General features: G+C 38.3%; 1 protein-coding gene across 3 annotated transcripts in view; it reads left to right on the top strand.

The window, feature by feature from the left end:
• The window catches only part of NBEA (neurobeachin), a 763,072-nt gene that overhangs the window by 672,617 nt on the left and 62,471 nt on the right, over positions 1 to 27,984 (top strand). For all 3 annotated transcript variants that reach the window (XM_011943032.1, XM_011943033.1, XM_011943034.1), the window contains one exon: positions 9,204 to 9,356. In XM_011943032.1, coding sequence (XP_011798422.1) covers positions 9,204 to 9,356 — 153 coding nt within the window. The remainder of the gene's footprint in view (positions 1 to 9,203; positions 9,357 to 27,984) is intronic.

The raw sequence follows: 27,984 nt of genomic DNA, 5'->3' as shown, positions 1-27,984 counted from the left end.
CCTGCACTGTTTTTCATTCAGGAAATTTTAAACTACTTGGACTTTTTCCTTAAAAAGAAGCTGATTAATAGAAATTTATCAATGGGAAGAGAGTCAGCAGAACAGCAGTTATCTTAAGTAGGCAATCTAGTGTCTAATGTGCCTCTGTAGGAGTACACTTACACATTTTAAAAATAAACCCATCTTTTAAAATAATACTGAATAGTTTTCAAACGTGTTTTTTGTTGGTTGTTTGATACAGTCCTTGAAACAGTCCTATGAGGTAGCAGTCATTGTCCCTATTTTGTAAAGGACGGTCACAAATTTCAAGTAACTCACCTAAGTTCACACTCAGGCAGGTAAAGAGGAAGCCAGTACTAGCACAGAGTCTGTCCAGTTGTTTAAGATGCTTCATATCCAAGAGGATTCTAAGAATGGGAGCTGCTAGGCCACTTCATGCCTAGGCCTGGAAGTCACATCATGTTACTTCCACAGCATTGTACTGCTCAAAGCAAGTCATGGGGCCGGCCCAGAATAAGGGAGAGTAGACGCAGACTCCACTTCCTGATGAGATGAGTATCAAAGTCACATTTCAAGAGGACACTGAGGGTGGAAGGATTACTGTGCCCTTCTTCGGAGACAATCTACCACAGTTCTCTCTCTGGTCAAAATTCACATTCATCCTACATGTAAAATATACTCAACTTGTTCCCCCTAAGTCCCACCCCAGTGTTTGTATCAGACTGAAAACCTGGTATCTCAATGTCTATATAAGCTCCACATACAGATAAGGCACAGCAATTCCTAATTTGGAGACCTGGGAACTAAAGGGACAAATTATCTGTCCCATGTACACCCAACATGTGGTGGTAAGACAGAACAGTTAAACTTCAGTAGATACTCCATTCAAAAGGGGGAGAATGTGGAAGGAACACAGCAGTTAATGGTTCATAGCAGTTCTGAAACCCAGCCAGGAACAAGTTGCCGATTACCCAGACTGCCGGGACAGGGACTGTCCATGGGTTAGGGCCGAGGTCTGTTATCTGGGTTTGGCTCCCTAATTCATTATTTTCCATGGCTCTTGGTTACTTCCTGTGGGACATCGGCTTTGCCGTCTGAATAATTCTTTTGTTTCCAGAAGAAATAACCATGGTTTGCAGCTGAGTATCTTTCGCTGCATGCCTCCTGACCAGAGAAAGTTAGGGCCAAAGCCTCATATGCCCAAGTTGGTACAGCAGCTTTAAAACTATGTAGCCTTTCTGTGTATCAAATTAGAAAAAGCTAATACTCACAAATCCTTTTGGAACAGGATTCTCTCTTTCAAGCTGTGAATTAGGATACTGTTTATAATGCCCTAAGAATCCCTTTCTCTAGCGAATCACTCTGTGTAGCTGAGCAAGTCTGAAAAACACTACCTGAAATTTTAACTTTTATAAAAGGGTTTTACAGCCACACCTTTGATTTGAGCTTTATTCTATGGCCATATTTTACTTGTAGCACCTTGGAATCGATCTTCATCTTGAACCTATGTCTTATTTTGAGAATCTTTTGCCAACTGAAGAGAGTGTTCTAGGCCCTTCTATTTCTTGAAATACCGCTTCAGCACTGAACAGTTTCTTCCTGAGTTCGTCTCTCTCTCGCATAGCTTATCTCTCTTGCATAGCTTACAGCATTAGATGAAACCACCGGTCACTTTCAGCATTCTGCCTGGAAATCTTCTTAGTCAGAAGCATATGCTTATTAGGTACTTCTTCTGTCTTTGAAATTTTTGCAGAAGACAATGGTAATTTTCCACTACTACTTAAGAGGGACTGCTTCCAATAACAACTTCCTTGCTGATCTTCCAGACCCCACCAGGCTCCTCACCACCCCTCCCACTTCTGCCTGCTGTCTCATCCCAAGCCAGAATCATGTGTTAAATTCTTTTTATTACTTTACACTCCACTTTGAGTATTCAGTTTCTGTTGTGGTCATTTATTACTTTGTAACAAATCACCACAAAACCTATAGGCTTAAAACAACTATTTATTCATTGACAATTATGCAATCAGAGTTAAGGCTCAAAAAGGACAGCTAACCTCTAAGACACACAGAGACAGTGGGGCAGCTTGACTGGGCGGCAGAATCCACAGTGGCTTTGCTCACATGTCTTGTGCCTCATCTGAGATGCCTGGAACAGCCGGGAACTGCCTGGGCATGTCTGTCTATATCATATGTTTCTCTAGCAAGGGAGCCACACTATTGCATGTGGCAACTGGGTTCTAAGAGGACTAAAACAAAAGCTGCCAGGCCTCTTAACTCTTAGGCTGCCCTAAGAAGCCTTGCAGTGTCACCTTGTCACATTCTGTGTGTTGAAACAAACCAGGCCATATTCAGAGAGAGGGGAAATAGACTCCACCTCCTTATGGGAGGAGTAAAGTGGAGATGCCAAAGGGCTCGCTCGTGGGATGGGAGGACTGTTAAGATGAGAAAGCTCTGTGAGTTACCGATTTTTAAAATATTTTAAGTACTAGTTTGGTTTGTACCATTCTCTACAGTCTGAGTGTGCATCTAGACATAAACCAAAATCTCATGAGCAAGCAATGTATAAAATACATCTGATTAGTTTAGGTTATATATGTTAGTCCATATATATGTCAACTTTAAATAACCATATTCAGAAAATATGATTAAGTGTAAAGTTTGTTTGAGCTCAAAGCTTGAGAATGGTCACCCTGTAACATAGGTTCAAATAGCCCTGAATAAACACTCCGATTAGCAGCAATTATAAATGGGTTTTTAAGGAAAAAAAGAAGAGGCAGGTCCTAAATTGCTTACCAAGAATTTGCATTAAAATAAGATAAGCCATTGGATATACATTGTTCTTTGTATCACCGATTTCAGGAACATGAAGATAATGGGTAAGGCGGCTGGTCAGAAACAAAATGCCTTTTGAGACAGTTGCTCCCCAGGTTTGGGTTGAGGAGGTGGCGTGAGTGACTGAAGTCCCACACGCACGTCTCTCTGGACCTGATGAATTTTTGCATGCCTCACATAACTCAGACTGCTGTAAGCTATTTTTTTCCTCATATTTGCTAAAAATACTTGCATCATCTGAACTGTCTACATAGCTATTCATTGAAACACAAACATCCAAAGTGACAGAACTTTTTAACTGAATGACAGGATGCACTTTGGTACTGGGTAAACTCTAAACTCAGAAGTAATATTTTTGATCTGTGCCCCTAAAAACAATTGAGACCAAATATCTTCTAGAGTATATTTTATATAAAGTTTGAAATATATTGTTTTGTAAACATTATTTCATTTAATCCTGACATCTACCCTAAGAGTTCATTGCTGACATCACCACCATGTTGCATATCAAGAAACTTTCTGTCAAAAGGTTACGAAAGCTGCCTAGACTAGCAAGAAGTCTGGATTTAAACTCAGACCTGTTTGATTCAGATGTCTATAAAGTAGCCCGTCCCTGGTAGAAGAAATGACAATCCCAGTGCTGCTGCCTGCCCAGCTACCCCCTTTATCTTCAACTCACTGGTAGCCATGAGGTTCCTCTTCTTTAAGAAATACGCTTTGAGCCAGATATGGTGGCTCATGCCTGTCATCGCAGCAGTTGGAAAGGTAGAGGTAGGCAGATCACTTGAGATCAAGAGTTTGAGACCAGCCTGGCCAGCGTGGCGAAACCCTGTCTCTACTAAAAACTACAAAAATTAGTCAGCTGTGGTGGCACACACCTGTAATCCCAGCTACTCAGGAGGCTGAGGCTTGAGAATCGCTTGAACCTGAGAGGCAGAGGTTGTAGTGAGCCGAGATCGCACCACTGCACTCCAGACTGGGTGACAGAGCAAAACTGCATCTCAAAAAAAAAAAAAGAAAGAAACACACTTTGAAATCTAGGGCCTGCAAAGTTTTTAATCAACATTTCAATGCCTGAAATTTAGGATATGGTAAACATATAGTAATCTTGATTCATTTTTAATTTCACAAATATTTACGGAATACATATTATATGTTAGGCACCAGTTTTAGCAAAATAGACAAGGTCCCTACTTTCTTGGGATTTCTATTATGATGAGACATGCAAGCATACAGCAATAAATAGAGAAAATTATCATTGCTCTGCAGAAAATTAAAACAGAGTAAACTCATATAGAATGACTGGGTTGTGGCCGGGCACAGTGGCTCACTCCTGTAATCCCAGCACTTTGGGAGGCCGAAGCAGGCAGATCACGAATTAAAGAGCTCGAGACCAGCCTGGCCAATATGATGAAACCCCATCTCCACTAAAAATACAAAAATTAGCCTGGTGTGGTGGCACACACCTGTAGTCCCAGCTACTCGGGAGGCTGAGACGGAAGAATCGATTGAACCCGGGAGGTGGGATTGCAGTGAGCTGAGATCATGCCATTGCACTCCAGCCTGGGCGACAGAGTGGGACTTCATCCTAAAGAAAAAAAAAGACTGGACTGTTACTTTAAAAGGCAGAATACAGAACGTAAGAGCAGGAAACCTGGATTTAAAGTGTCTGGGTTTGATTTTTGGCTTTACCACCTATTTGCAGTGCAGCCATTAGCAAATTATCCACCCAATCTTTACCTCAGTGTTCATGTCTATAAAGTGGGAATACCTACTTCACAAACTTTTTGTGAAGATTAAGAAAATATATATAAAGCACTTAGAACAGTGCCAAAACATAGAAAGTTACCAAAATAAATGTTACCTGTTGTTTTAGAACAGAATGACCACAGGTAACATTTAAGGTGATTCCTGGCCTCGGAGCACAAATGTAGTAATTGTCATCTTCTTGCACATAACCAGTTGAATCCCAGAGATGAAACGCTCATATTCTTTGGTTTATATTTTTAAAACAACAAGTCTTTTCAATAATGGAATTGTGAATATAAATTATACTAACGTCTTGTGTTTACCTACTAACTTTAAATAAAAATTGCTATTTGAAACAAGATTGTAAAACAATAACACTGAGACCAAAAAAAAAAAAATTCCCCCCTCTGCTGCTTCAGCTACTTCTCCCTAGACCTCTTGTAATTTCGCTTCCTCTTCTATCCCCTTCAGAAAACTCCAAACTATCCACAACTCTGGACTTCAGGTTCAGAGCTTTAGTCACTGATAGCTCTGGTGTTTTGAAACCTCCAGGGGCTCTGCAAATAAGCTGTGCTTCAGGAGTTTCTGTCTGTGTTTAAAACATGTCTGTTTAGTGATTGTTTCTATTATGAGAAATCTGGGAGAGTTTCTTTGTCCCTTCAAACATCAAGCCTCTAACATCTTACATCAGCCTCTTAGTTAATGCCCTAATTTATGACCACATTTTGGGTGGCCTGATAAGAATGGAGCCAAAAAAAAAAAAAAAAAATCCTTACTTAGGAGGTTGTCCTGTAGGCCCTGGTAACACTACTTCTTTCTATGACTAGCCCCAGTTAGGGCCTCCTTGAATGTTCTTACTGGAGTATTCTTCCTCCTGCCCTTCTAAAGAACCATCAAGACAGATCTTTCTAGGCCTGCCTTGTTCTTTGGTGGAGGCCAGCTCTTAGTGCCTAAATGAAAATGAAATTAGTCTTCTGCCACTTCTGCAGTTTGAGAACAATTCTGATGGCAAATTTAAAATCAACTTTTTCTGTATTTAAATTGGGCTATTTTATACTTCTGGGCCTTTTAAATATAACTGGAAAATAAACAAGGTAACATTTTTTAAACAGAAAAGTTTCCCCTTAAAAGGCAGATTCCATGTCAGGGTTGATATCCTTTTCCTTTTATTTAATAAAGTCCTTCATTGACTCTTTCCCCATCTTGAGGCATTTTTCCAACCATCTGCATATTCCCCAGAAGATTTCTAGTCTTATTAAAGTAACTTCATCCAGTATCTGTAATAGTTTAATATTTAATGAGCACCTGCTGCATGCAAAGTATCGCACCGAGAGCTACGAAGGATCCAACAAAATGTAAACCTCACAAAATAGGCTCAGAACTTTGCATTTGCCCAGATTTTATTCACACTAAAATTGCATTTTCCCAAATTTTATTCACATTAATAAATATGACATCCTCTGTTTCTTGCGCCTTTGTGAATCTAATTTAATGACTTTCAGTGAAATCGCATTGTAGTGGTAAGTTAATAATGACCACATATTTTATACAGGAAAGAATGGGAAATAATATATGAAAAACATTATAGAGTGCCAAGATGGTGTAAGATAAATTAAGACTGTTTGAGTTGTTTAAATAAAACTAAATATATTTTGCTATATGCATGTAGATATATACGTTCCTCTCTGCCCTCAAGGAAGCTTCTGTAGCCTCGTTATAGAGATAGGACATGAGCACAACTAACTGATGAAAGGCAGTAAGGGAAATACCTGATTTATGTGAGTCTAGTACATATAAATCACACTCCCAACCGAGCAGCTGCACAAGCTTACGTTCCTTCCCACTTTGGACTCTTTAGGGTGTTATTGCTATTGTGTCTATATGAAGACCAGGTCATATGCAAATAGCAACAGTCTTTGCCTTCTCTGCACCTTTTACTAATTCCTCATGTTTTCCCAAACAGTGAGAGTAAGAGCAGAAGAAACTATATATTTTGTTAATACATTGAAGTCTTAAGATTAATAATACACATTTCTGACTGGGTGCCAATACATGAGAACAGCAATGATCCTTTACTTCTACTCTCCAGTCAGCGATCATACCAAACTGCTCCTTCCGTGACTGATAAACACTGTCATGTTTTCCCCGCCTGGAAATCAAACTCATGATAGTCATTGCTGATAGAACGGTCACTGCTGAAGCACCCTTTAGCCTGTCTTATCCCTCAATTCAACTGTATGATTTTTGGCAAATAAACATGTGTTTTCTACCATATGGTTTTTCTTGCAGCCTCTTCTCCATTTCCCCGTTAATATTGGAGTCATTGAAAAATTATATTAATTTGTATTAATTCCACTAGAATTCTCTTTTCCTTTTTCGTTGTGACCTTGAGGTCTTGTACATAGTTTATTGCTGATACACGTTTGGCTTTTAGTGTGAACCATCTAATTCCCTCTCTTTGGCTCTGGTGCAGATTTCCCCTCTTTGATTAAGTCCCACAGTAGGGCCCCTTTGTCTCCACACTTAGCAGTTGTCCTTCTTTCTTTCTCCTCCCTACACATGCATACACACCACATCTCCCCATTTTCCAGTCTCTCGTTTACTTTGTCACCCAGTATCTTGCTATAAAACAAATTTGACTGTGTTAAAAACTCTTTTTTAAAATTTCTAAACCAGTAAGACAAAATCCAAACAGCCTATCTTTCATAAAACTTTTCTCATCATCTGGCCTCATATACCTGTCACTATCTCATCTCTCCCTTGTCTTGATCTACCCACAATATACCCTGTTCTCCTCTTGTGCTCACAACCACTCCATAGAACTCCCAGAGGGTGCCCCACCCCCTCTTTCTGTTTTCATCTTAGCCATGCTCCAACTCCAATGTCCCGTCTCCAATGAAGTCTCTCCTGACTTGCCCAGAATCCCCTGCTCTTTCCTGCCTGCTCCCTTCTTCCACAGCTGCTATTGTGTATTATAACCATCTGGGTCTACCTCTGCCCCATAGGCCAGACTATGAATTACTTAACAGTAAGACCATGTCTTGTTCATTTTTTGTTTCCTGAGTACCCATCACAGTTTCTGGTACTAAAAACCTTTACTATATGCATAAGTAAATGTCAGAGAAATATGTAAAGGATTTTAGAAAGATTTCTATTTAAATGGAAGAAAACTGTGATTCTTAAAAAGCAAAGCTCCATGTATCCAGAAAAAATCATTTATATGGACCTGTCGATGCACCCATAATGCTGGAGAAAATGAACATTTATATTTTTCTTACAGCTCACAGTGATCATCCTAAGAGCAATGATCAGTTTCACACAGAGCATTAATAAAATGAACACCCACTTGAAACAGATATATTAGTTTTAGTGGGAGAACTCGTGAGGAGAAAGATTTTATGTATGCTTTTTCTAGAACGTTAGGGATCCAGTTTATTTGAAGACCTCAGTATGTGGTGGTTTTACTTTTTTCTATGCATCCCTAGAAAAGACTACAGATTTAAGTTTCAGGTGTCGTGCCATGAGTGTTGATCATATTACACAAATAAATGTGTCGCCTCACAACCTTGTCTTGATACTTGAAAAAAGGTGATCAAGATGGTACACATAAAAACTACAGTAGTTTGTTTTAATTTTCTCACAATTACTTTTTAAAAAACAGCAACAAATAAAAACTTTTAGGGTATTAAAATCAGTTCATTTCTATATCAGATTTATTGAAAGTAACATAAACTTCAAATTAGACACTGTATATCACACACAAGTTCACCTTGAATCCAGTTGTTTATGTTACACTTACATACAAGTAACACAGGTTGTCTTTGCATCCAATTTATTGAGGACTGTCATTTCTATGGCATGCATTAAATATGTAAAACTGATTATCATATTGTGTATCATCTCTTTTATTGTGTTCAGTGATTGATATAAAAATAACTTACTTTATCAAGTCAAAAAAACTATGAATCTCTTCATAAAAATCACATATTGTAATTGTCAGTATAGAATAAAAAGAAAAGTAGAAAATATGTGATCTATTACAAATACTGGCAATTAATTTCTAATTTGGGTAGTTCATTAATTTTCAGACAAAGATTTTACACAACATAGACTTGTTTATATAGCTTTACATATTTGGTTTCTAATGCTATTGTGAACTGTTGTTAATTTGAATACTCATTTCTCTTCATTAATTTATGGGAGGATAAAATTGAAAATGGGTAACATTTTAAAATATCATCTATCATAAACATAAATTTTCAAGTGAATTGTTCACAAGAAATGCTTTATCTTCTCAGATCTTTAAATAAAATTAAATGAAGAATAGAATAGAATAGAATAAATTCATAAAATATTGGTTTTAAGAAATTATTTTATTCCATTTATAGTTAATAAACATAAATTTTCAAGTGAATTGTTCACAAGAAATGCTTTATCTTCTCAGATCTTTAAATAAAATTAAATGAAGAATAGAATAGAATAGAATAAATTCATAAAATTGTTGGTTTTAAGAAATTATTTTATTCCATTTATAGTTAATAAGTTATAAGTTAATAGTTTTACTCAACCGATTTTTATGAAGTGGTTTGTTTAATATGCTTCATTTTTATTCCTGATAGGAACTAATTCCAGAGTTCTACTACCTACCAGAGATGTTTGTCAACAGTAATGGATATAATCTTGGAGTCAGAGAAGATGAAGTAGTGGTAAATGATGTTGATCTTCCCCCTTGGGCAAAAAAACCTGAAGACTTTGTGCGGATCAACAGGATGGTAAGAGAGATTTGCTTTTGCTTGAGCAGTCATCAGTAAGTTAACATATTCCGTAGTTTTGTTTTGTCCTGTTCTTTACTATAATATTACCAGTTGCCACTTAACATCTATAAATACAAGGTTAAAATTTTAAGTGAAAAGGAGAACATTTTACTGTCGTCTTGACAGCATTCCTTATTGTAGAGTGGATTTTCCTTTCATGAGGACTAATAAAGCAATGGTAATTCAGTTATGTTTGCTCCCTTAGGAGAAGGCAATCTGATGAGCATCTGTTGACTAATATAACGTACTCTAAAGTGCTTAAAATAAATGCCTATTTCTTAGTTTTGTCTACTGACTAAATCTGAACACTTTTTTACTTATAAAAACACTCAAAACAAAAAGTTTATTTAGAACATATTTATATGTGGGATGTTTATATTGTGAAACCTACCTTAGGGTATAAACATTCTGAAATAGAAAACATCTTTTTTTGTTTTGTTTTGGAGACAGTGTTTCACTCTGTTGCCCAGACTGGAGTGAAGTGGTGCAATCATAGCTCACAAAAGCCTCAAACTCCTGGGCTCAAGCAGTCCTCCCACCTCAGCCTCTTGAGTAGCTGGGGTTATAGGCAAATGCCACCATGCCAAGTTAATTTTTTTTAAAAAAAATTTTTTTGTAAGATAGGATCTCACTATGTTGTACACACTAATCTTGAACTCCAGGGATCAAAAAATCCTCCTACCTGGGCCTCCCAAAAGAAAACATCATTATTTTAAGCTATATTACAGATATCTGAGTGTCCAAATGAGAAATGTATAAATAGAATGTTCACATATGGGAATTTGATGAGTTTTAGTACATTTTACACATATTTAAGGAGATTTTAATCCCAACATGGTTATAGTACATGACAATAAACCACTTTACAGAACAGCCTCTCTAGTGTACTGTTGAATTACATCAATAAAACCAGTGACGCCAAATATACTTTTAACCCTGTTTCATTCACTCCCAAGTTTTTCCAACTGTCTGACAAATATATTTTATTTTGTTTTTACAGCTTATTTATTTGAATCAGAATTCAAATAAGGTCCACACATTGTGAGGGAATTCACATATTCCTTAATCCTCTTTTTTTAAATAGCTTAATTGAAATATAATTCATATCCTATGCAAATCATTCATCATTTAAAGTGAAAAAAATGTGTATTAGTACATTCACAAAGTTGTGCAATCATCACAATTTAAGAGTATTTTTATCACCTCATAGAGAATCCCATACCTTTTAGCATCTTCTCCGATTTTTCCTGATTTCCCCATTCCCCCCCAGCTAGCCCAAGGCAAACATAAATCTACTTTATATCTCCATAGGTTTGCCTGTTCTAGACATTTCATATAAGCAGAATCATAAAATATGGGGTTCTCCTCCCCTCATCTCGTTTTTTTGTCACTATTCTTTTGGACTTGACTGTCAGTCACACATTTTCTTGAATTTCAGAGCTATATTTTCTGTCTCTAAGAAATACTTTACTTTTAATGTACTTTATTTTAGAAAGTTGCTGATGTAATATACTACGCTTAAAAGCATCATCTAGATAATCTGCAATCTGGTCTCCCCCCCTTTTTTTTTTTTTAGAAAATTTCATGTTTTGCATAAGTCTTATTGCCAATGTCTCTCACTTCTCAATCTGTTAAATTGGCACTTTCAGATATATGCAGTTATTTCATACTGTTCCCTTGAACAATAACTTATTTCTTCAATTTATATTTTTAATGTGAATGACTTATATTTTACTAATATATACTTCTGAAAATTTCTGTTTCTTTTTAGAATTGGTATTTCATCACCACATTATTCTTACATACTTGAATATTATCTATAAATATCAATGTAAGGATACCAGCTCTCCATATGCAACTCTACAAGCTCACTGTATATCAGTATCTCTTAGGCACATCATTCCCATTGTAGCTCCAGAGCTCAGAACCCTGCCTGGCACATACTAGTTGTTCAGTAAATATTTCTGAGTAAATGAATGAATTAATGAATTATAGAGGTGCAGTAATCTCATTGCTGTTAGCATATAGTCTATTAAGTACAAACTAGTCAAACTGAATGAATCCTTCACTCAGGCAAGCAAAGTAGCCAATAGTTGTTGGACCAATGCTTTTGTTTATCATGCTATTGAACAGATTTCTCGTATGGGTGCTGATAATAAGTGCCTCTTACCTGTCAGGCATTAAGCAAGGCACTTGATTTTTTTTTTTTTTTTTTTTGAGACAGAGTCTTGCTCTGTTGCCCAGGCTGGAGTGCAGTGGCACAATCTTGGCTTACTGCAAGTTCCACTTCCCGGGTTCACATCATTCTCCTGCCTCAGCCTTGAGTAGCTGGGACTACAGGCACCTGCAACCACGCCCACCTAATTTTTTTTTTTTTTTTTTTTTTTTTTTTTTGTATTTTTGGTAGAGACAGGGTTTCACATTGTTAGCCAGGAAGGTCTCGATCTCCTGACCTCGTGATCCGCCCGCCTCAGCCTCCCAAAGTGCTGGGATTACAGACGTGAGCCACCACGCCTGGCTGGCACTTGATTTATTTTAACTTTTGTTCTACAGATAAGAAACATGAAGGCCAGACATGTTTCATAATTTATCCATGGCAGAACCCAGATTCAAGTACAGGATAGTTTTAACTCCCAAGCCATACTCTTTCCAATATGCCAGCTATGTCTGATATTATCTCTTCTTTGTGAAATTCTTTGAGATTATTGGATCTCTACTTTTAGGTTAATAATTGTCAATCGAGAACTTATTTATTTCCTTTAACATTATGAACATGGTTAACGCAGATCATTCACAGATAAAAGATTGCAAGTATACCAAGCTTAAATATGCATTAAAGAAAAATAGAGTAGTTACCTTTATTATCTGCTGGACATTTCACATTTATTAATTTGCTAATGTTTACTGATAATGTACCAAGAAATGTCTATGACATTTTTTAGACTTCCAAACATGCAGTGATGCAGACTGGATGAGCAGGAGGCCACTGTTGTTTCCCAGTGCCAGGACTAGGCCACGTTTCCTGCTAGGAGAGTACTGTTCAGTGTACCCATTCCATTCAGTGTAGAGATAACTTTAGGAAACGGATTTGCCTTCTTAAGAAAAGAGTAAAAGTTTGAGAAGAAAAGTTTAAAAAGTTTTAGGATGTGGGAAGATTTACTATGATACAGGGAAAGGACATATGTTTTTAAAAATTGGGGAAATGGGCTCTCATGTGTATATATAAACCATCTTGTCTTAAGTTTCTAGTAGAGGCCTAAATTAACGAAATTGTGTTGTGAAAAGCATAGGGCATTTGGCATTAGCATTTTTGAAAGCAGTTATCTAAGATCAGTTTCTCATTATAGTTATTTAAGCAGAGACTTTTTTGTATTGAAAAGAAGCCATTGGAGAGATAGCTTGTTGGAGAGATAGTGTGAATGTCACCTTTCAGTTTTTGCAACAACTCCTTTATCTTGCATTACCAATAGCAAATTTCAGTGAGAACAAGCATAACTAAGTATTTTAACTAGTACTCAATTATAATGCATGTCAATACTTCTCCAAATAGAGAAAGCCTGGGCAGAATGCTGTTTGGAAATAGGAACACAGCTAGTCAGTGTTCTACCAAGACCACAGAAGCTGCCTGCTCTGTGAATGAACCAAAGTCATAACAAAGAGAGGTGGAAGTAAAGGTCCTCAGTGATATCTCTTCTTAGGAGTAGGTCTGCACTGATGCTTCCAAATGCAGACGTAGGAAACAGTGGACTAAGTGATTGGTCAAATGCCTCCAGATTCGTCCACTGAAAAATAATTTGTTCGCTATAGAAATTAGTCCCCACAGTTTTTCCTCCTTTCATTGTCCTGTCTGCTCATAGCTCACGCTGTCTTCTTAGCTGTTCTGCTGTGTTCCTTGCTTTACCTGATTAATAGACATGGCAAAACGAGCTTTAAAGATAAATTGGTGAAACCTTGTCCCTACAAAAAATACAAAAATTAGCCAGGTGTGGTGGCACGGTGTCTGTGATTCCAGCTACTCAGGAGGCTAAGGTTGGAGGATCGTTTGAGCCTAGGAGGTCGAAGCTGCAATGAGCCAAGATCACGCCACTGCATTCCAGCCGAGATTGTGCCACTGCACTCCACCAGAGCAATACCCTCTCTCAAAAAAATAAAACAAAATAAAGATAAATTGGCACTCAACAAATGGTGCTGGAAAAATTGGTGCTAGAAGAGCTGGATATCTATATCCAAAAAAAGGACGGGGAAGGTTTCAGTCCTTACATCACACCATATAAAAAAATTAACTCAAAATACATCATGGACCTAAGTTTGAAACCCAAAACTATAAAACATCTAAAGGAAACATATAGGAGGAAATCTTTGTGACCTTGTGTTAGCAAAGATGTTTTAGATATGACAACAAAAGCACAACCCATAAAAGAAAACACTGATACACTGGACTTTATTAAAACTTAGCTTCTTTGATCACTACTGTAAGAAAATTAAAAGACAAGCCACAGGATGAAAAAAAAAATTCAAAACACATCTGATAAAGGACTAGGATCTAAAATATATAAAGAGCACTCAAAAATAAATAACAAAATTAAGAGAATTTTTTTAAAGGAGGGGCAAAAGAATCTTCAGCAAAGAAGATAGATAGATGGCAAATAAACACATGAAAAGATGCCTCATATCAAAAATTAATCCACAAATTAAAATTAATCAAATTGAAACCACAGTAAGCTACCATTACACATTAGAATGACTTTAAAAATTAAAAGGGGGGAAAAAAAACCTCTGACGTCCCAAGCCCTGGTAGAGATGCACAATAGCTGAAATTCACTTATCCTGCTGGTAGAAAAGTTTGGTAGTTTCCTATAAACACACACCAGCCATATAATCCAGCAACCCTACTCCTTGGTTTTAGCCCCCCAAAAATGAAAACTTACATTCATATGAGTACATTAATGTTTATAATGGCTTTATTTGCTTTCATCAAAAACTGGAAACTACACAAATATTTCTCACCTGGTAAATGGATAAACAAACTAAAATAAACTATGGTAACTCCATATTAGGAAGTACTAGTTAGCCATAAAAAAGAACCAAGCACTGATAAATGTAACAAAATCACTTTCTTGCTGTCACTTAGATGATGCCAAAACATTTTTAATGGCTTTATTAAAATATAAGTTATATATCATAAAATTCACTTGTTTTCAGTGTACAATTTTAATGATTTTTAGTAAATTTTAACAGTTATATGACCATCACCACAGTCTAATCTTAGAATATTTTCACCACCCCAGAAAGATCCCCTGCCCACCTCCAGCCCAAGGCAACTGCTAATCAACTTTTTATCTCCAAAGGTTTGCCTTTTCTGTGTATTTCATATAAAAGGAATTATACAATGTGGTCTTTGGGTTTGACTTCTTTGAGTAGTTTTTGAGATTCACTCATATTGTAGCATGTATTGGTATGATTGGTATTTTGCTCTGCTTTTTACATAATAGTACCACATTGTGTGGAATATCACATTTTGTTAACCCATTCATCAGTCGATGAACATTTGATTTGTTTCTACTTTTCGGCAATTTTGAGTAATGCTGCTATGAACAGTCATATACAAGTTTCTATGTGAACATACATTTTTATTTATTTGGGGTATAGACCTAGGAGTAGAATTGCTAGGTCATGTGGTAAATGTATGTTTAACTTTTTAAGAAACTGCCCAGCTGTTTCTCAAAATGGCCTTGCATTGCCCAGCAATGTATGAAAGTTCCAGTTCCTCAATATCCTCACTCCCACTTGTTATTACCTGTTTTTTTTTTTTTAATTACATCCATTCTAGTGAATGTGAGGTAATATCTCTTTACCATTTTTTTTTTTTTTTTTATGTGAGGTAATATCTCTTTACCATTTTTTTTTTTTTTTTTGCTCGCTCTGTCGCCCAGGCTGGAGTGCAGTGGCCAGATCTCAGCTCACTGCAAGCTCCGCCTCCCGGGTTCCCGCCATTCTCCTGCCTCAGCCTCCCGAGTAGCTGGGACTACAGGCGCCCGCCACCTCGCCCAGCTAGTTTTTTGTATTTTTTAGTAGAGACGGGGTTTCACCGGGTTAGCCAGGATGGTCTCGATCTCCCGACCTCGTGATCCGCCCGTCTCGGCCTCCCAAAGTGCTGGGATTACAGGCTTGAGCCACCGCGCCCGGCCGAGATGGAGTCTCATTCTATTGCCCAGGCTAGAGTGCAGTAGCGCGATCTCGGCTCACTGCAAACTCTGGGTTCACGCCATTCTCTTGCCTCAGCCTCCTGAGTAGCTGGGACTATAGGCGCCCGCCACCATGTCTGGCTAATTTTTTGTATTTTTAGTAGAGGCAGGGTTTCACCGTGTTAGCCAGGGTGGTCTCTATCTCCTGACCTCGTGATCCGCCCACTTCGGCCTCCCAAAGTGCTGGGACTACAGGCGTGAGCCACCGCGCCCGGCCTACAATTTTAATATGTATTCCCTAGTGACTAATGATTCTGAGCATCTCTTCATGTGTTTATTGAATGCTAAAACATTTTTAGATTTATTTTAATAAAACATTTAGTGATTCATTATAGACACAGAATTTGTGTCCTTCATAGTCAAAGAAGTTTGTATGCCCCAGAATTAATAATTTTATTACTGATGTGCCTAAATGAAATAGAAAAGTCAGTCTTGCTTTTAAAGACAAATCCCCTAGGCAGTACGATACCCCAAATTTTTTAATATAGGAAAAACTAATAATTATTGATGAGAAACCATCAAATATTTAATGTTGGTATAAGCTAAACAAGCAAGACCTACCTATATCTGCAGAAAATGCTACATTCAACTAGTGTGTTGGGTGGTAATGCAATCTAACTAAATGAACTTTTCAGATAAATGAAGTTTCTAGGTTTTCCTAAGTGAGAACTTTTTTGAAGCATTATGGTTATCTTTTGTTTTATTTTTAATTGACAATTAATAATTGTTTATATTTATGGGGTATACTGTGATGTTTTGACATATGTATACAAATCAGAATAGTTAGCATATCCATCACCTCAAATATTTATCATTTCTTTGTGGTGAGAACATTTAAAATCCTCTCTTTTAGCTATATCGATAGATGATAGATAGATAGATAGATAGATAGATAGATAGATAGATAGATAGATAGATAGATAGATAGACAGACAGATTATTGCACTTTGCTGTGCAATGGAACACCAGAGTTTATTCCTCCTGACTGTAACTGCACCCAATGACCAACGTTTCCCCTTTCCCAATCCATATCTCCCATCAGCCTCTGGTAACTACCATTCTACTCTCTACTTCTATGAGTTTGACTTTTTTAGATTCCAAATGTAAGTGAGATCATACATTATTTGTGTCTCTGTGCCTGGCCTGTTTTATTTAACATAATATCCTCCAGGTTCATCCATGTTACCACAAATGACAGAATTTCCTGTTATTTTTTAAAGCTGAGTATTATGTCATTGTTTATATATACCATATTTTTAAAATCCATTCATTCGTTGGTGGACACTTAGGCTGTTTCCATATCCTGGGTATTATTAATAATGCTGCAGGGAACACGGGAATGCAAATATCCTTTTAGCATATTGATTTCAGTTCCTTTGGGTAAATACCTAGTGGGATGGCTGGATTATATAGTAATTCTATTTTTAGCTGTTTTTGTTTGTTTGCTTGCTTGTTTATTTTGAGACAGGGTCTCACTCTTGCCCAGACTGAAGTGCAGTGGTGCAGTCAGTGACCGCTGCAGCTCTGAACTCCTGGGCTCAAGTGATCCTCCCACCTCAGCCTCCCAAGTAGCTGGGACCACAGGTGCATGCCACCACACCCAGCTATTTTTTAAATTTGTTACAGAGATGGAAGAGTCTCGAACTCTTGGGCTCAAGTAATCCTCCCACCTCAGCCTCCCAAAGTGCTGGGATTACAGGCCTGAGCCACCAAGCTCGGCCCCATTGAGGTAAATTTACATGCCAAATACCACCAACTTATCAAGGTGTCAGTTTCTTATTCACAGTCTCCAGGATAGATAAGTGGTGGTGGCAAGAGGAGCTGTGGAGAAGGAGAAGAGAAGGAAATCAGAAGCTAGTCCTATAGGGTGAGCAGAAGACAGGAAGAGATGAGAATTGATCCAAGATTAGTATCATAGTCCACCCCCAGCAGCTTTTAGGACCTGACTGTCTGTGGTCCCTGTTTTTATATCTTTTACTCTCTACCCTCACCCGTAAGGCTTCCTTTCACTGCCAGGAAGCCCTCGACTTACAGCTGAGGAAATACCAGCTCCCTCTGCCCATCTGGTATGAGAGGAAGGGTGTCCTCCTTCAATTCTACAAATGGAAGAAATGATATTTATTTACATTCTAAGCTTTGTAGTCATGGGATTTTAGAGCTGGAATACACCTTTATTTGAATGAGGAGACTGAGGCCTAGGAAGGCAAAGTGGTTCATGGAAAGTCTGAACCCAAGTGCTTTTCTAACTAACCATGCTTGGTGTTACAAGTTGGAACTCTCAATGTAGTGTCCCCTAGTTCCATCTTAAAGTCTGCAAAATTCCACCTGTAGTTTGAATTAAATATAATTTATAGATTGACTTGCGAACAAAACCATAGTAGAATAATACCATTTCTACTGCAATATATATTTCAATCACCAAATTATAAAGAAACTTTGGAATATCTTGTTTGTTATTTGCAAACTGTATGTATCTGTGCTTGGATGGCCTGCAAACACCTAATTGTGACCCAGATTTAAAATTCAGTTTTCGTCAGTGACACTCTGGTCTATCTCAGTATACGTGTGATCAATACACAGGTTTTCTTTTAAAAAGTCTCTTTAAAAAACCTGATTCTCACCAGATGGTTTCATGTCATTTGGGTTTCAGAGAATTAACAGATCGTGCATTGAAAGGAATAGCCTGAAAAAATGATATTATACTATAAAGACAGTTTAAACTCTGAAGTAGGTTTTCCCTCTTTCTGTAAGAGTGAATAAAACACATGAATACACATTTTGAGTAACAATTTTTAAAATGTATAATTGCTCGGAGTACTTATATTGCACATAAATTAAATATAGCAAATAATTTACTCCTGACACTAACATGACCAGTTTAAGAATTGACTTCTGTTTATATATACTTGTTACCTGTTATAACTTGTCTTTTTAACATCTGAAGTGCTGATAAGCAGACTTTAATCAAAGTGTGCTTCTTTAAAATAAGCCTCACTGTGTAGCATCCCTGTAAATTACATCTTAATCCAGCCAGCTGTGTGCAACGCACTAGGAACTGGAAGAATCGCTCAGTGAAGCCACTGTTCCTCAAATATTTACTCTCGCATATTCAAAAGAATTAAGTTTTACAACTGACTAATATATGAAAGATACATATTGTGCATCTCTGGAAATATAAAACATTCTCAGAAATGAATAGTCCATTTTAATAATAAGTAGTAAGTTCCAACTTGTGTTCATGAAGGAATGAAAGAAGCAAGGCACTGCAGTTTCCCTGTATTCTAAACCAAATTCCTGTTATTTCATCATAGAAATTAATGAATCTGGTAAGACTTGTGAACTGAACCTTCATTCTGTGGAGCGAAAGGCTTTATACAAAATTCTGCATATTCAGGATAATTAAACTGCCCCAGTCTTTGCTCTCTGCATCACCTGGAAGCAGTGCCGGCTGAAATGAATCGCATGTAGGAATGCCTTACTTGAAAAGTGCTTATTGTTTCTGTGTTGTGCTTCTGAGTTTTCCTTGAAGGAAGCCTACAGAATAGAAAGGGAAAGCTACCTTGTGTATCACACAAAAAAGCTGTATCCACAACACCTATAGCAGCCATTCTTAGTTGCTTCAGAATTAGAGCTAAAGGACAAGCCCACGCTGCTGCCTCTGAGAACTGTCTTAAGCATCAACACTATGCAAAGACATGTCGTGAAATGTGGCTGCATGACTCTGCAGCCGCTCCTCTCTCAGTGTCTCCTGTGCTGCTTCAACTGGAAGTTTTCCTTCATAGCACCTTTTTCATAGTTTCTGTTGAAACTCCTGGTCGGTTTTCTTATCCTACTGCTAGGAAATGATCATACTGATCTCTTACAGAAATAATGTGAGATATCTGTGGTAAAACTAAAAAGTTTAACCAGTCATCTACATGTGTTCATACTTGCTGAAGGAATGTTTATTTGATGAGTATTTATGTAATATACAAAGTCTAGGTAGTAATATAAAATATCAGGTATTTCAATTTTCCATAAATTCCTTTAATATAGGCTTTATTTTTTATGTTGTTTTGTAACTTTAAAAGTTTCTAACTTTATATTGGCTGGGTAATTCATACAGGATTTAGTTCTTATGAAATAGGTTTAGAGAAAATGTGCTCTAGTATATTTATAATTTTGACTAGGATTATCTTCAGTTATTTGAAAGAGTTCTTTGTAATGAACCTAAAGTATAAAATGAAAATGTCATATATTCCAAAGAAATGACATTCACAGTGGTAAAAAACCTCCATTTCTTTGTATGGATTAGTATTCTGTATCTATGAGTATTCCCTCCTTCCTCTTTCAAACTGTCATTAAGAAATTCAAGGCAAAGATGACAAAATATTATAAAAAGTGATATCATTGATGATTAAATGCCCAGCTTTATTATTGCATGCCAGCAATTGAACAGCAGGTATTTGATGCATTTGTAGCAGACTTTACATGTCTACAACCTAATTTCATTTTTTTATGTTTTAAAAATGAAGCAGTACTTTGTTGTTTAAGTTTTGGACAATAACATATATACAATTGGTTAGAATTATTTGTTTTGTAAATACAGTGCCAAGAATTATGTTTCACTGAAGAGCTGTGAAATACAAAATTTACTCTCACTAGAAAATCTGAAAAAGTCGTACAAATACTTTTAGTAGACATTTCAATGAATTCTAAGGTCATTAAGTTTATACATCAAGAATTGGTCTAATTGATCCACATGAAGTTAGGTTTATTACGACAGACTTACTCATGAAACATTAATAAAGCATTGTGTTTAGTTCTAACCTGATTATAATCTGACCTTCTGACAAAGGACAGAAATGGAAAGTATCTCTGATAACATTACCCTAATGCTGGGTTCATCCATCATAATCTACCCTTTTAAAAATTTGTTTTAGTAAAAGGCCCTTTCACGGATGTGCATTGATAATCTCCTCTAGCCCTCAGTCCAGCAGATTCCTGGTGCTGCTGGGCCAAGTGCACGCTGTCTGCAGTCAGCAGAGCATGCACAGCAACTGAGGCAGGGCAGGCCAAGCTCCAGTGTGGCTCTGCTCATATTGTATTATAGCCTTTACAGAATGTCTATTTCAAAGAAGATGTTTCCTTTTTAAGCCAGGTTTTTTTTTTAAGTAGATTATACCCCAAATGCAAATGTAAAAATTTGCATTTGGGGTATAATCTACTTTTAAAAACCCCGGCTTAAAAAAGAATTTTGAGCAAATAACATAAGAATTTTTGGAAGTCTTATGTAGGAATTCAAAATATCAAGATAGACATCTTGTGTTTGAGTGCAATCTCTGGAACACCTGTTAGCCATGTGTTGTGCTGAACCCCTATTAACTTCAACAGGGATGGCACCAGGTTCTCGAGGCCAAGGAGAGACCCAGAGCCGCGAGCATGACATAGTTTTACTGGTGACTTACCTACTGGAGAAGGTCCAGTGGTAGCAGGCTGGACAGGAGACCCATATGACTCAGTGGCAGCAGACTGGACAGCAGAACTGCAATCACTTGCAAAAAGCCTGCTGTTTATATCACATTTTTACTTAACACTCCCCCACCGAACCACAACAACCTCTATCTGGCAACCTTCATTTAACTCAAAACAAAGGGCTTTGATTCCCATTATGGCCTGTGTTCCTTGAGATGGGCCAGAGGGGGCTCAGATATTCCTCACAGATAAGGAATGGATCTCCAGGTTGGCCACCCCAATTCCCTGGCTTGAGACTCTCAACTGCATTCAGGTGTGTCTGCCATGCAGCGTCATTCTCAAGGTTTGCTCAAGTCATCACTGTCAGGTGCAGCTTACAACACACCATGACACTTGGAAATAAGACACCCTATCTCTTGGAATTGCAGTGTCCTCCTTATTTCTTAAATTGAGGACTTGTTCGTTCCATAAGTCTTTACTGAGAGCTAGTTATGAGCAAGGCATTATGGAAAATACTAAGAATGGCCATGGATCCTGCTCTAAGTGAAGCTAGAGTAGAGAAATTCCTTTGTTCATTCCATAGTTATAAAGGGGCTCTCATTCATTTCATCCTGCTCTGGGCTCTAGGAACACAAGGATAAGCAACTCAATGAGTGGCTTCAGAAGGTTCCCTCTAGATAGGGACACAGACAAATAAACAAACAGTCCCAGTAAACACTGATAGTGTTTATTGAACAGATATCTGTTGAGTGTTCCGGGTGATGTTTTATGTGTTTGCAAGGATCTCTACCCTCCTGGAGCTTACTTTTGATCAAAGGGAGACAGGCAATAGACAATTTTTTAAAAGTGAAACATCTAGTATGTTAGAAGGTGATCGGTGGTAGAAAATAACACTGCAAGAAACGGGGACCATGAGTACCTGCAGGGGAGAGCGGTCAGGACAGCCTCCCTGTGAAGAGAGATTAGAGGTAGGCCTGGAAGAGCAGAGGGAGGGAGCCAAGTGACTCTCTTGGGGAAAGAGCATTGTGGGCAAAGGGAACATTAGAACAAAGGCCCAGTAGCAGGGATGTGCTTGGCAAGGAGGCCGGTGGGCCAGGAAAGGGTGGTCAAGTAGGCACACAGTAGGAAAAGAGGACCAAGTAATAGTTGGGGAGCATCACACAGGGTCTCGAAGGCCATCGTAAGTACTTTGCCTTTTTACCATGAGTAAAATGTAAAGTCCTTGCAATGTTTTGAGCAGAAGAGTGACTGATCTTCCTTATGTTTTGAAAGGATCACTTTGGCTGCAGTGTTGGGAATGAATGATTCTACAAGGGTAGAATCAGGGAGATCTGCTAGAAGGTATTGTGAGAGATGATGGTGGCTTGGACCGGGGGTAGCAGTAAAAAAGTAGTAAGAAATTATTGATTCGGGGTGTATTTTAAAATTTGAGCCTGTTATCTCCCTGGGAGTTACTACCAGTGGCCGTTTTCCCTCAGGTTTCTCTGGTCTTACAGAGGCAGGTGAATGGTTGGGAATGAGCGTGCAGAGTAGTGACGGCTACAGCAGCAGAGATAGATAAATCCATCTGGGAAGAACATTTTAGAGAGTTCTGCTAAGACGAAAGCATGGGTGTTTAGTTCCTATTGTCAACTTGGCCCTTTAGCAGAAATTCTAAGCAGCGGAAATAGCCAGAGAACGTGTGTATCCTTCACTAGACTGTAATCTTTTTCAGGACGTGGAATGCTTATTCATCTATGTGTCCTCCAAGGCAAATGTCTGACATACGGTAGGTGGTCAGTAATTTGGGGCAGGAGGGAGATTAGACTATATTCACCTTCTTTATTTGCATTTCAGTGGCATCTACTCCCAGAAATCAGAGGTTTTGTCTTGTTTATCACAGTATCCCAGGGCCTAGAACACGGCCTGGCACATAACAGGTGCTCCATGTTGAACGAATGAATGTTCCCTCTGTCTGAAATGCTCTTCTCCCAGATGTCTTTACAGTTCATTTCTTCATCAGGGTCCTTAATTGTCACAAATTCAGGGACACCTTCCCTGACCTCCTCCCCTAAATCAGCAGTCCTCCCCCTACTACACGTACTCCCTACTCCCCATCCTGCTTTTCTGTTTCCTTCGCACTTGTCACCTGCTGACACACCGTGTATCTTACTAATTATCTTAGTTTTTGTTGGTCTCCTCCCACTACAATGTAAACTCTCTTGCAGGGACTTTGGGTTTTTTTGTTCACTGCTAATAATCTTGCAATCTAGAAGAGGGTCTGTCACAAAGCGGATGGCCAATCAATAGTTGCTGAGTGAATGAATGAGCTTCTTCCCCAGCCCCACCCTCATTCCTGACATTTCTTTTATTCCTTCCTTTTGTAACCATCACATCTTTTCCACTGCTTTAATTAATAAACCTATAAATATTTATTAAATAATTATTATCCAATGATAGGTTAAGAGTTATCAGCAATGCAAGATAAGAATTAGATAAAGTCCCTATATTCAAAAGGCTTATATTCTAATTGAGGATATAGTATTAACTTTGGAAACAATGAAGTGCTAATTGACAATCATCCCATTCATTTGTATAGTACCTCGCAGTTTGTTGTAAAATGATTTCACAAGTAAATTTGCATGTGTTATCTTGCTCTATTAAGTAACAGGAGGATACTGATGAAAAGTGTTGGATAGAAATTCATAGAAAAAAACAAGTGAGAGCTAAGAACACAGGAAGCAAACACTGAGCTTGAGTAAGAAGGATGGGTAGGTCTTCAAAAAGTAGGAAGACAATGCTTTCAGGCTAGAGAGAAAGAAAGCAAAAGCTCTGAGGTCACACCAGCTGCTGTGTGCCTAAGGGCTGTGAAGTGTCTGTGCTAGGGAAACTAAGGATTTATATCAGGAAGTCCTGAGAAACAGTGGGGAAAGGTGGGATGGAGGTTTGAAAGGCCTGAGTCACATAGGTTATGCTGGGAGGAGCAGTGGCAGCTTTGAAATAGAGAATGGCAATGTGGACAGGATGGCTTGACAAGTCTGTCCCACAAGCAGGGCACCAGACAGATTGGATTACAGAAGAAGTTTGAAGTATGTTGTAGTAACCCATGTGGAGAGCTGTGAGGACTAGAAATAATCTCCTGTCTTATACATCCCGAAATAGTCAAGTACTGGAATAATTTAAGCCCCTCAAAATAAACATCAAAGACAACTATATTGTCTCTGCTTAAAACAGTTGAATTATTGAAGTTGTAATAGCTACAACTTCAGTTAAATTATGAAAAGAAGATGGCATAGACACTACAGAAGTGACAATATGGCTTTCTGATTATCTACTTGAATATATGCAACTCTATTTAGAGAATTTTTTAATCCCAAAAGCAGATTTTTGAGGTAATAAAAAAAGAGATGGGAAATAAATATTTTTGCTCTGGTCTAGAAGAAGACATGGGTATTTAATATTCTTAAATGTTAAAATTCAGGAGAAATATTATCTCCTCACAGTTAAATTCAGTAGTCTACTTTCTTTTTTTCATAAATTTCAGAGAAGCTTTACGCCAAACTTGCTAGAGAAAGAATTCTGTACCATCTAATACTCATGGGACAAAATAGAAATTAGAATGAGGGAAATATTATCCATCTAAGAGATATCCTCTCTAGTTTAAATATCACTCTTTATTTCCTTCCTTGCAGATCCCCAGGGCAGAGCTATGGGTTGGGAATTGGTTTATCTAGGCTTAACGCAATTGCTTCTGCCTCTAGATATGCAAGTAGAGGGTAAAGAAAGCGATTAAGAGCATTATGAGACTAATAGCTTAGTGATCAAGTATTTCTTTACATTTTTCCAATGTAAGTATTGTACTAAAAATCCCGTTTCAAAATGCCAAATGGGTTTGTATATAAAAACGGCTCTGAAAAGAACAAAATAAACAGATACCAATGACCAGTCAATACTGTTTATCGTAAAGAGTCTTAATGTCAGGCTTCAGTTTTAGAAAAGTTGTTATATTTTAATTATTGATAGCTAATGTTCCATTCTTAGATATTCATTTGATTTTGAACTAGATTTAGCTTTTACATGTGTAAACTGTGTCTTCTTTTCTTTCTGCACAGTAAGTGGCAAGATAAAAAATTGACAAGACTTTATTTAACCTCCTACCTCATTGTTTCTTTGTCATTTAATTTTGTAACAAAAAAGACAAAATTATTTAACTACAATCAATTATTTATTGATTCAGTACGTTGCCTCTCTAATATATAGAATAGGGTAAATAACTATAGACATAAATATTTTTAAATTTAATTAAAGGCTATTACGGCTGGTTCCAAGATGACTGAATAGGAACAGCTCCAGTCTAGAGCTCTTCTGCATGAGCAATGCAGAAGACAGGTGATTTCTGCATTTCCAACAGAGGTACCAGGTTCATCTCACTAGGGCTTGTCAGATAGTGGGTGCAGGACGGTGGATGCAGCCCACCGAGCATGAGCCGAAGCAGGGCGAGGAAGCACAAGGGGTCAGGGAATTCCCTTTCCTAGCCAAGGGAAGCTGTGACAGACGGCACCTGGAAAATCAGGTCACTTCCACCCTAATACTGCACTTTTCCAACAGTCTTAGCAAATGGCACACCAACAGTCTTTGCAAATGGCACACCAGGAGATTATATCCTGAGCCCGGCTCAGAGGGTCCCACGCCCACGAGCCTCACTCATTGCTATCACAGCAGTCTGAGATCAAACTGCAAGGTGGCAGTGAGGCTGGGGGAGGGGCTCCTGCCATTGCTAAGGCTTGAGTAGGTAAACAAACCAGCCTGGAAGCTCGAACTGGGTGGAGCCCACCGCCCCTCTAGAAGACCTGCCTGTCTCTGTAGACTTCACCTCTGGGGGCAGGGCATAGCCGAACAAAAGGCAGCAGAAACCTCTGCAGACTTAAATGTCCCTGTCTGACAACTTTGAAGAGAGTAGTGGTTCTCCCAGGATGGAGTTTGAGATCTGAGAATGGACAGACTGCCTCCTTAAGTGAGTCCCTGACCCCTGAGTAGCCTAACTGGGAGGCATCCCCCAGTAGGGGCAGACTGACACCTCACGTGGCCAGGTACCCCTCTGAGACGAAGCTTCCAGAGGAACAATCAGGCAGCAACATTTGCTGTTCAGCAATATTCACTGTTCTGCAGCCTCCACTGCTGATACCCAGGCAAACAGGGTCCAGAGTGGACCTCTAGCAAACGCCAGTAGACCAGCAGCTGAGGGTCCAGACTATTAGAAGGAAAACTAACAAACAGAAAGGACATCCACACCAAAACCCCATCTGTACATCACCCTCATCAAAGACTTTGGTCTTTGGTAGACTTATGATAGATAAAACCACAAAGATGGGGGAAAATTAGAGCAGAAAAGCTGAAAATTCTAAAAATCAGAGCACCTCTCCCCCTCCAAAGGAATGCAGCTCCTCACCAACATCGGAACAAAGCTGGATGGAGAATGACTTTGACGAGTTGAGGGAACAAGGCTTCAGACGATCAAACTTCTCCAAGCAAAAAGAGCAAGTTCGAACCCATTGCACAGAAGCTAAAAACCTTGAAAAAAGATTAGACAAATGGCTAAATAGAATAAACAATGTAGAGAAGTCCTTAAATGACCTGATGGAGCTGAAAGCCATGGCACAAGAACTACGTGACACATGCACAAGCTTCAGTAGCCGATTCGATCAACTGGAAGAAAGGGTATCAGTGATTGAAGATCAAATGAATGAAATGAAGAGAGAAGATAAGTTTAGAGAAAAAAGAGTAAAAATAAACAAACAAAGCCTCCAAGAAATATGGGACTATGTGAAAAGACCAAATCTACGTCTGATTGGTGTACTGGAAAGTGACGGGGAGAAATGGAACCAAGTTGGAAAACACTCTGCAGGATATTACCCAGGAGAACTTCCCCAAGCTCGTAAGGCAGGCCAACATTCAAATTCAAGAAATACAGAGAACACCAGAAAGATACTCCTCGAGAAGAGCAACTCTAAGACACATAATTGTCAGATTCACCAAAGTTGAAATGAAGGGAAAAATGTTAAGGGCAGCCAGAGAGAAATGTCGGGTTACCCACAAAGGGAAGCTCATCAGACTAAGAGCAGATCTCTCGGCAGAAACTCTACAAGCTACAAGAGAGTGGGAGCCAATATTCAACATTCTTAAAGAAAAGAACTTTCAACCCAGAGTTTCATATCCAGCCAAACTAAGCTTCATAAGTGAAGGAGAAATAAAATCCTTTACAGACCAGCAAATGCTGAGAGATTTTGTCACCAGCAGGCCTGCCGTACAAAAGCTCCTGATGGAAGCACTAAACATGGAAAGGAACAACCAGTACCAGCCACTGCAAAAACATGCCAGATTGTAAAGACCATCAATGCTAGGAAGAAACTGCATCAACTAACAAGCAAAATAACCAGCTAATATCATAATGACAGGATCAAACTCACACATAACAATATTAACCTTAAATGTAAATGGGCTAAATGCTGCAATTAAAAGACACAGACTGGCAAATTGGATAAAGAGTCAAGACCTATCCGTATGCTATATTCAGAAGACCCATCTCATGTGCAGAGACACACATAGGCTCAATAAAAAGGGATGGAGGAAAATCTACCAAGCAAATGGAAAACAAAAAAAGGCAGGGGTTACAGTCCTAGTCTCTGATAAAACAGACTTCAAACCAACAAAGATCAAAAGAGACAAGGCCATTACATAATGATAAACGGATCAATTCAACAAGAAGAGCTAACTATCCTAAATATATATGCACCCATTATAGGAGCACACACATTCGTAAAGCAAGTCCTTAGAGACCTATAAAGAGACTTAGACTCCCACACAATAATAATGGGAGACTTTTAACACCCCACTGTCAACATTAGACA

Source organism: Colobus angolensis, unplaced genomic scaffold (assembly GCF_000951035.1).
Source record: "Colobus angolensis palliatus isolate OR3802 unplaced genomic scaffold, Cang.pa_1.0 Scaffold214, whole genome shotgun sequence".
Taxonomy (NCBI): domain Eukaryota; kingdom Metazoa; phylum Chordata; class Mammalia; order Primates; family Cercopithecidae; genus Colobus; species Colobus angolensis.
This window is presented reverse-complemented; position numbering and strand designations above follow the sequence as displayed.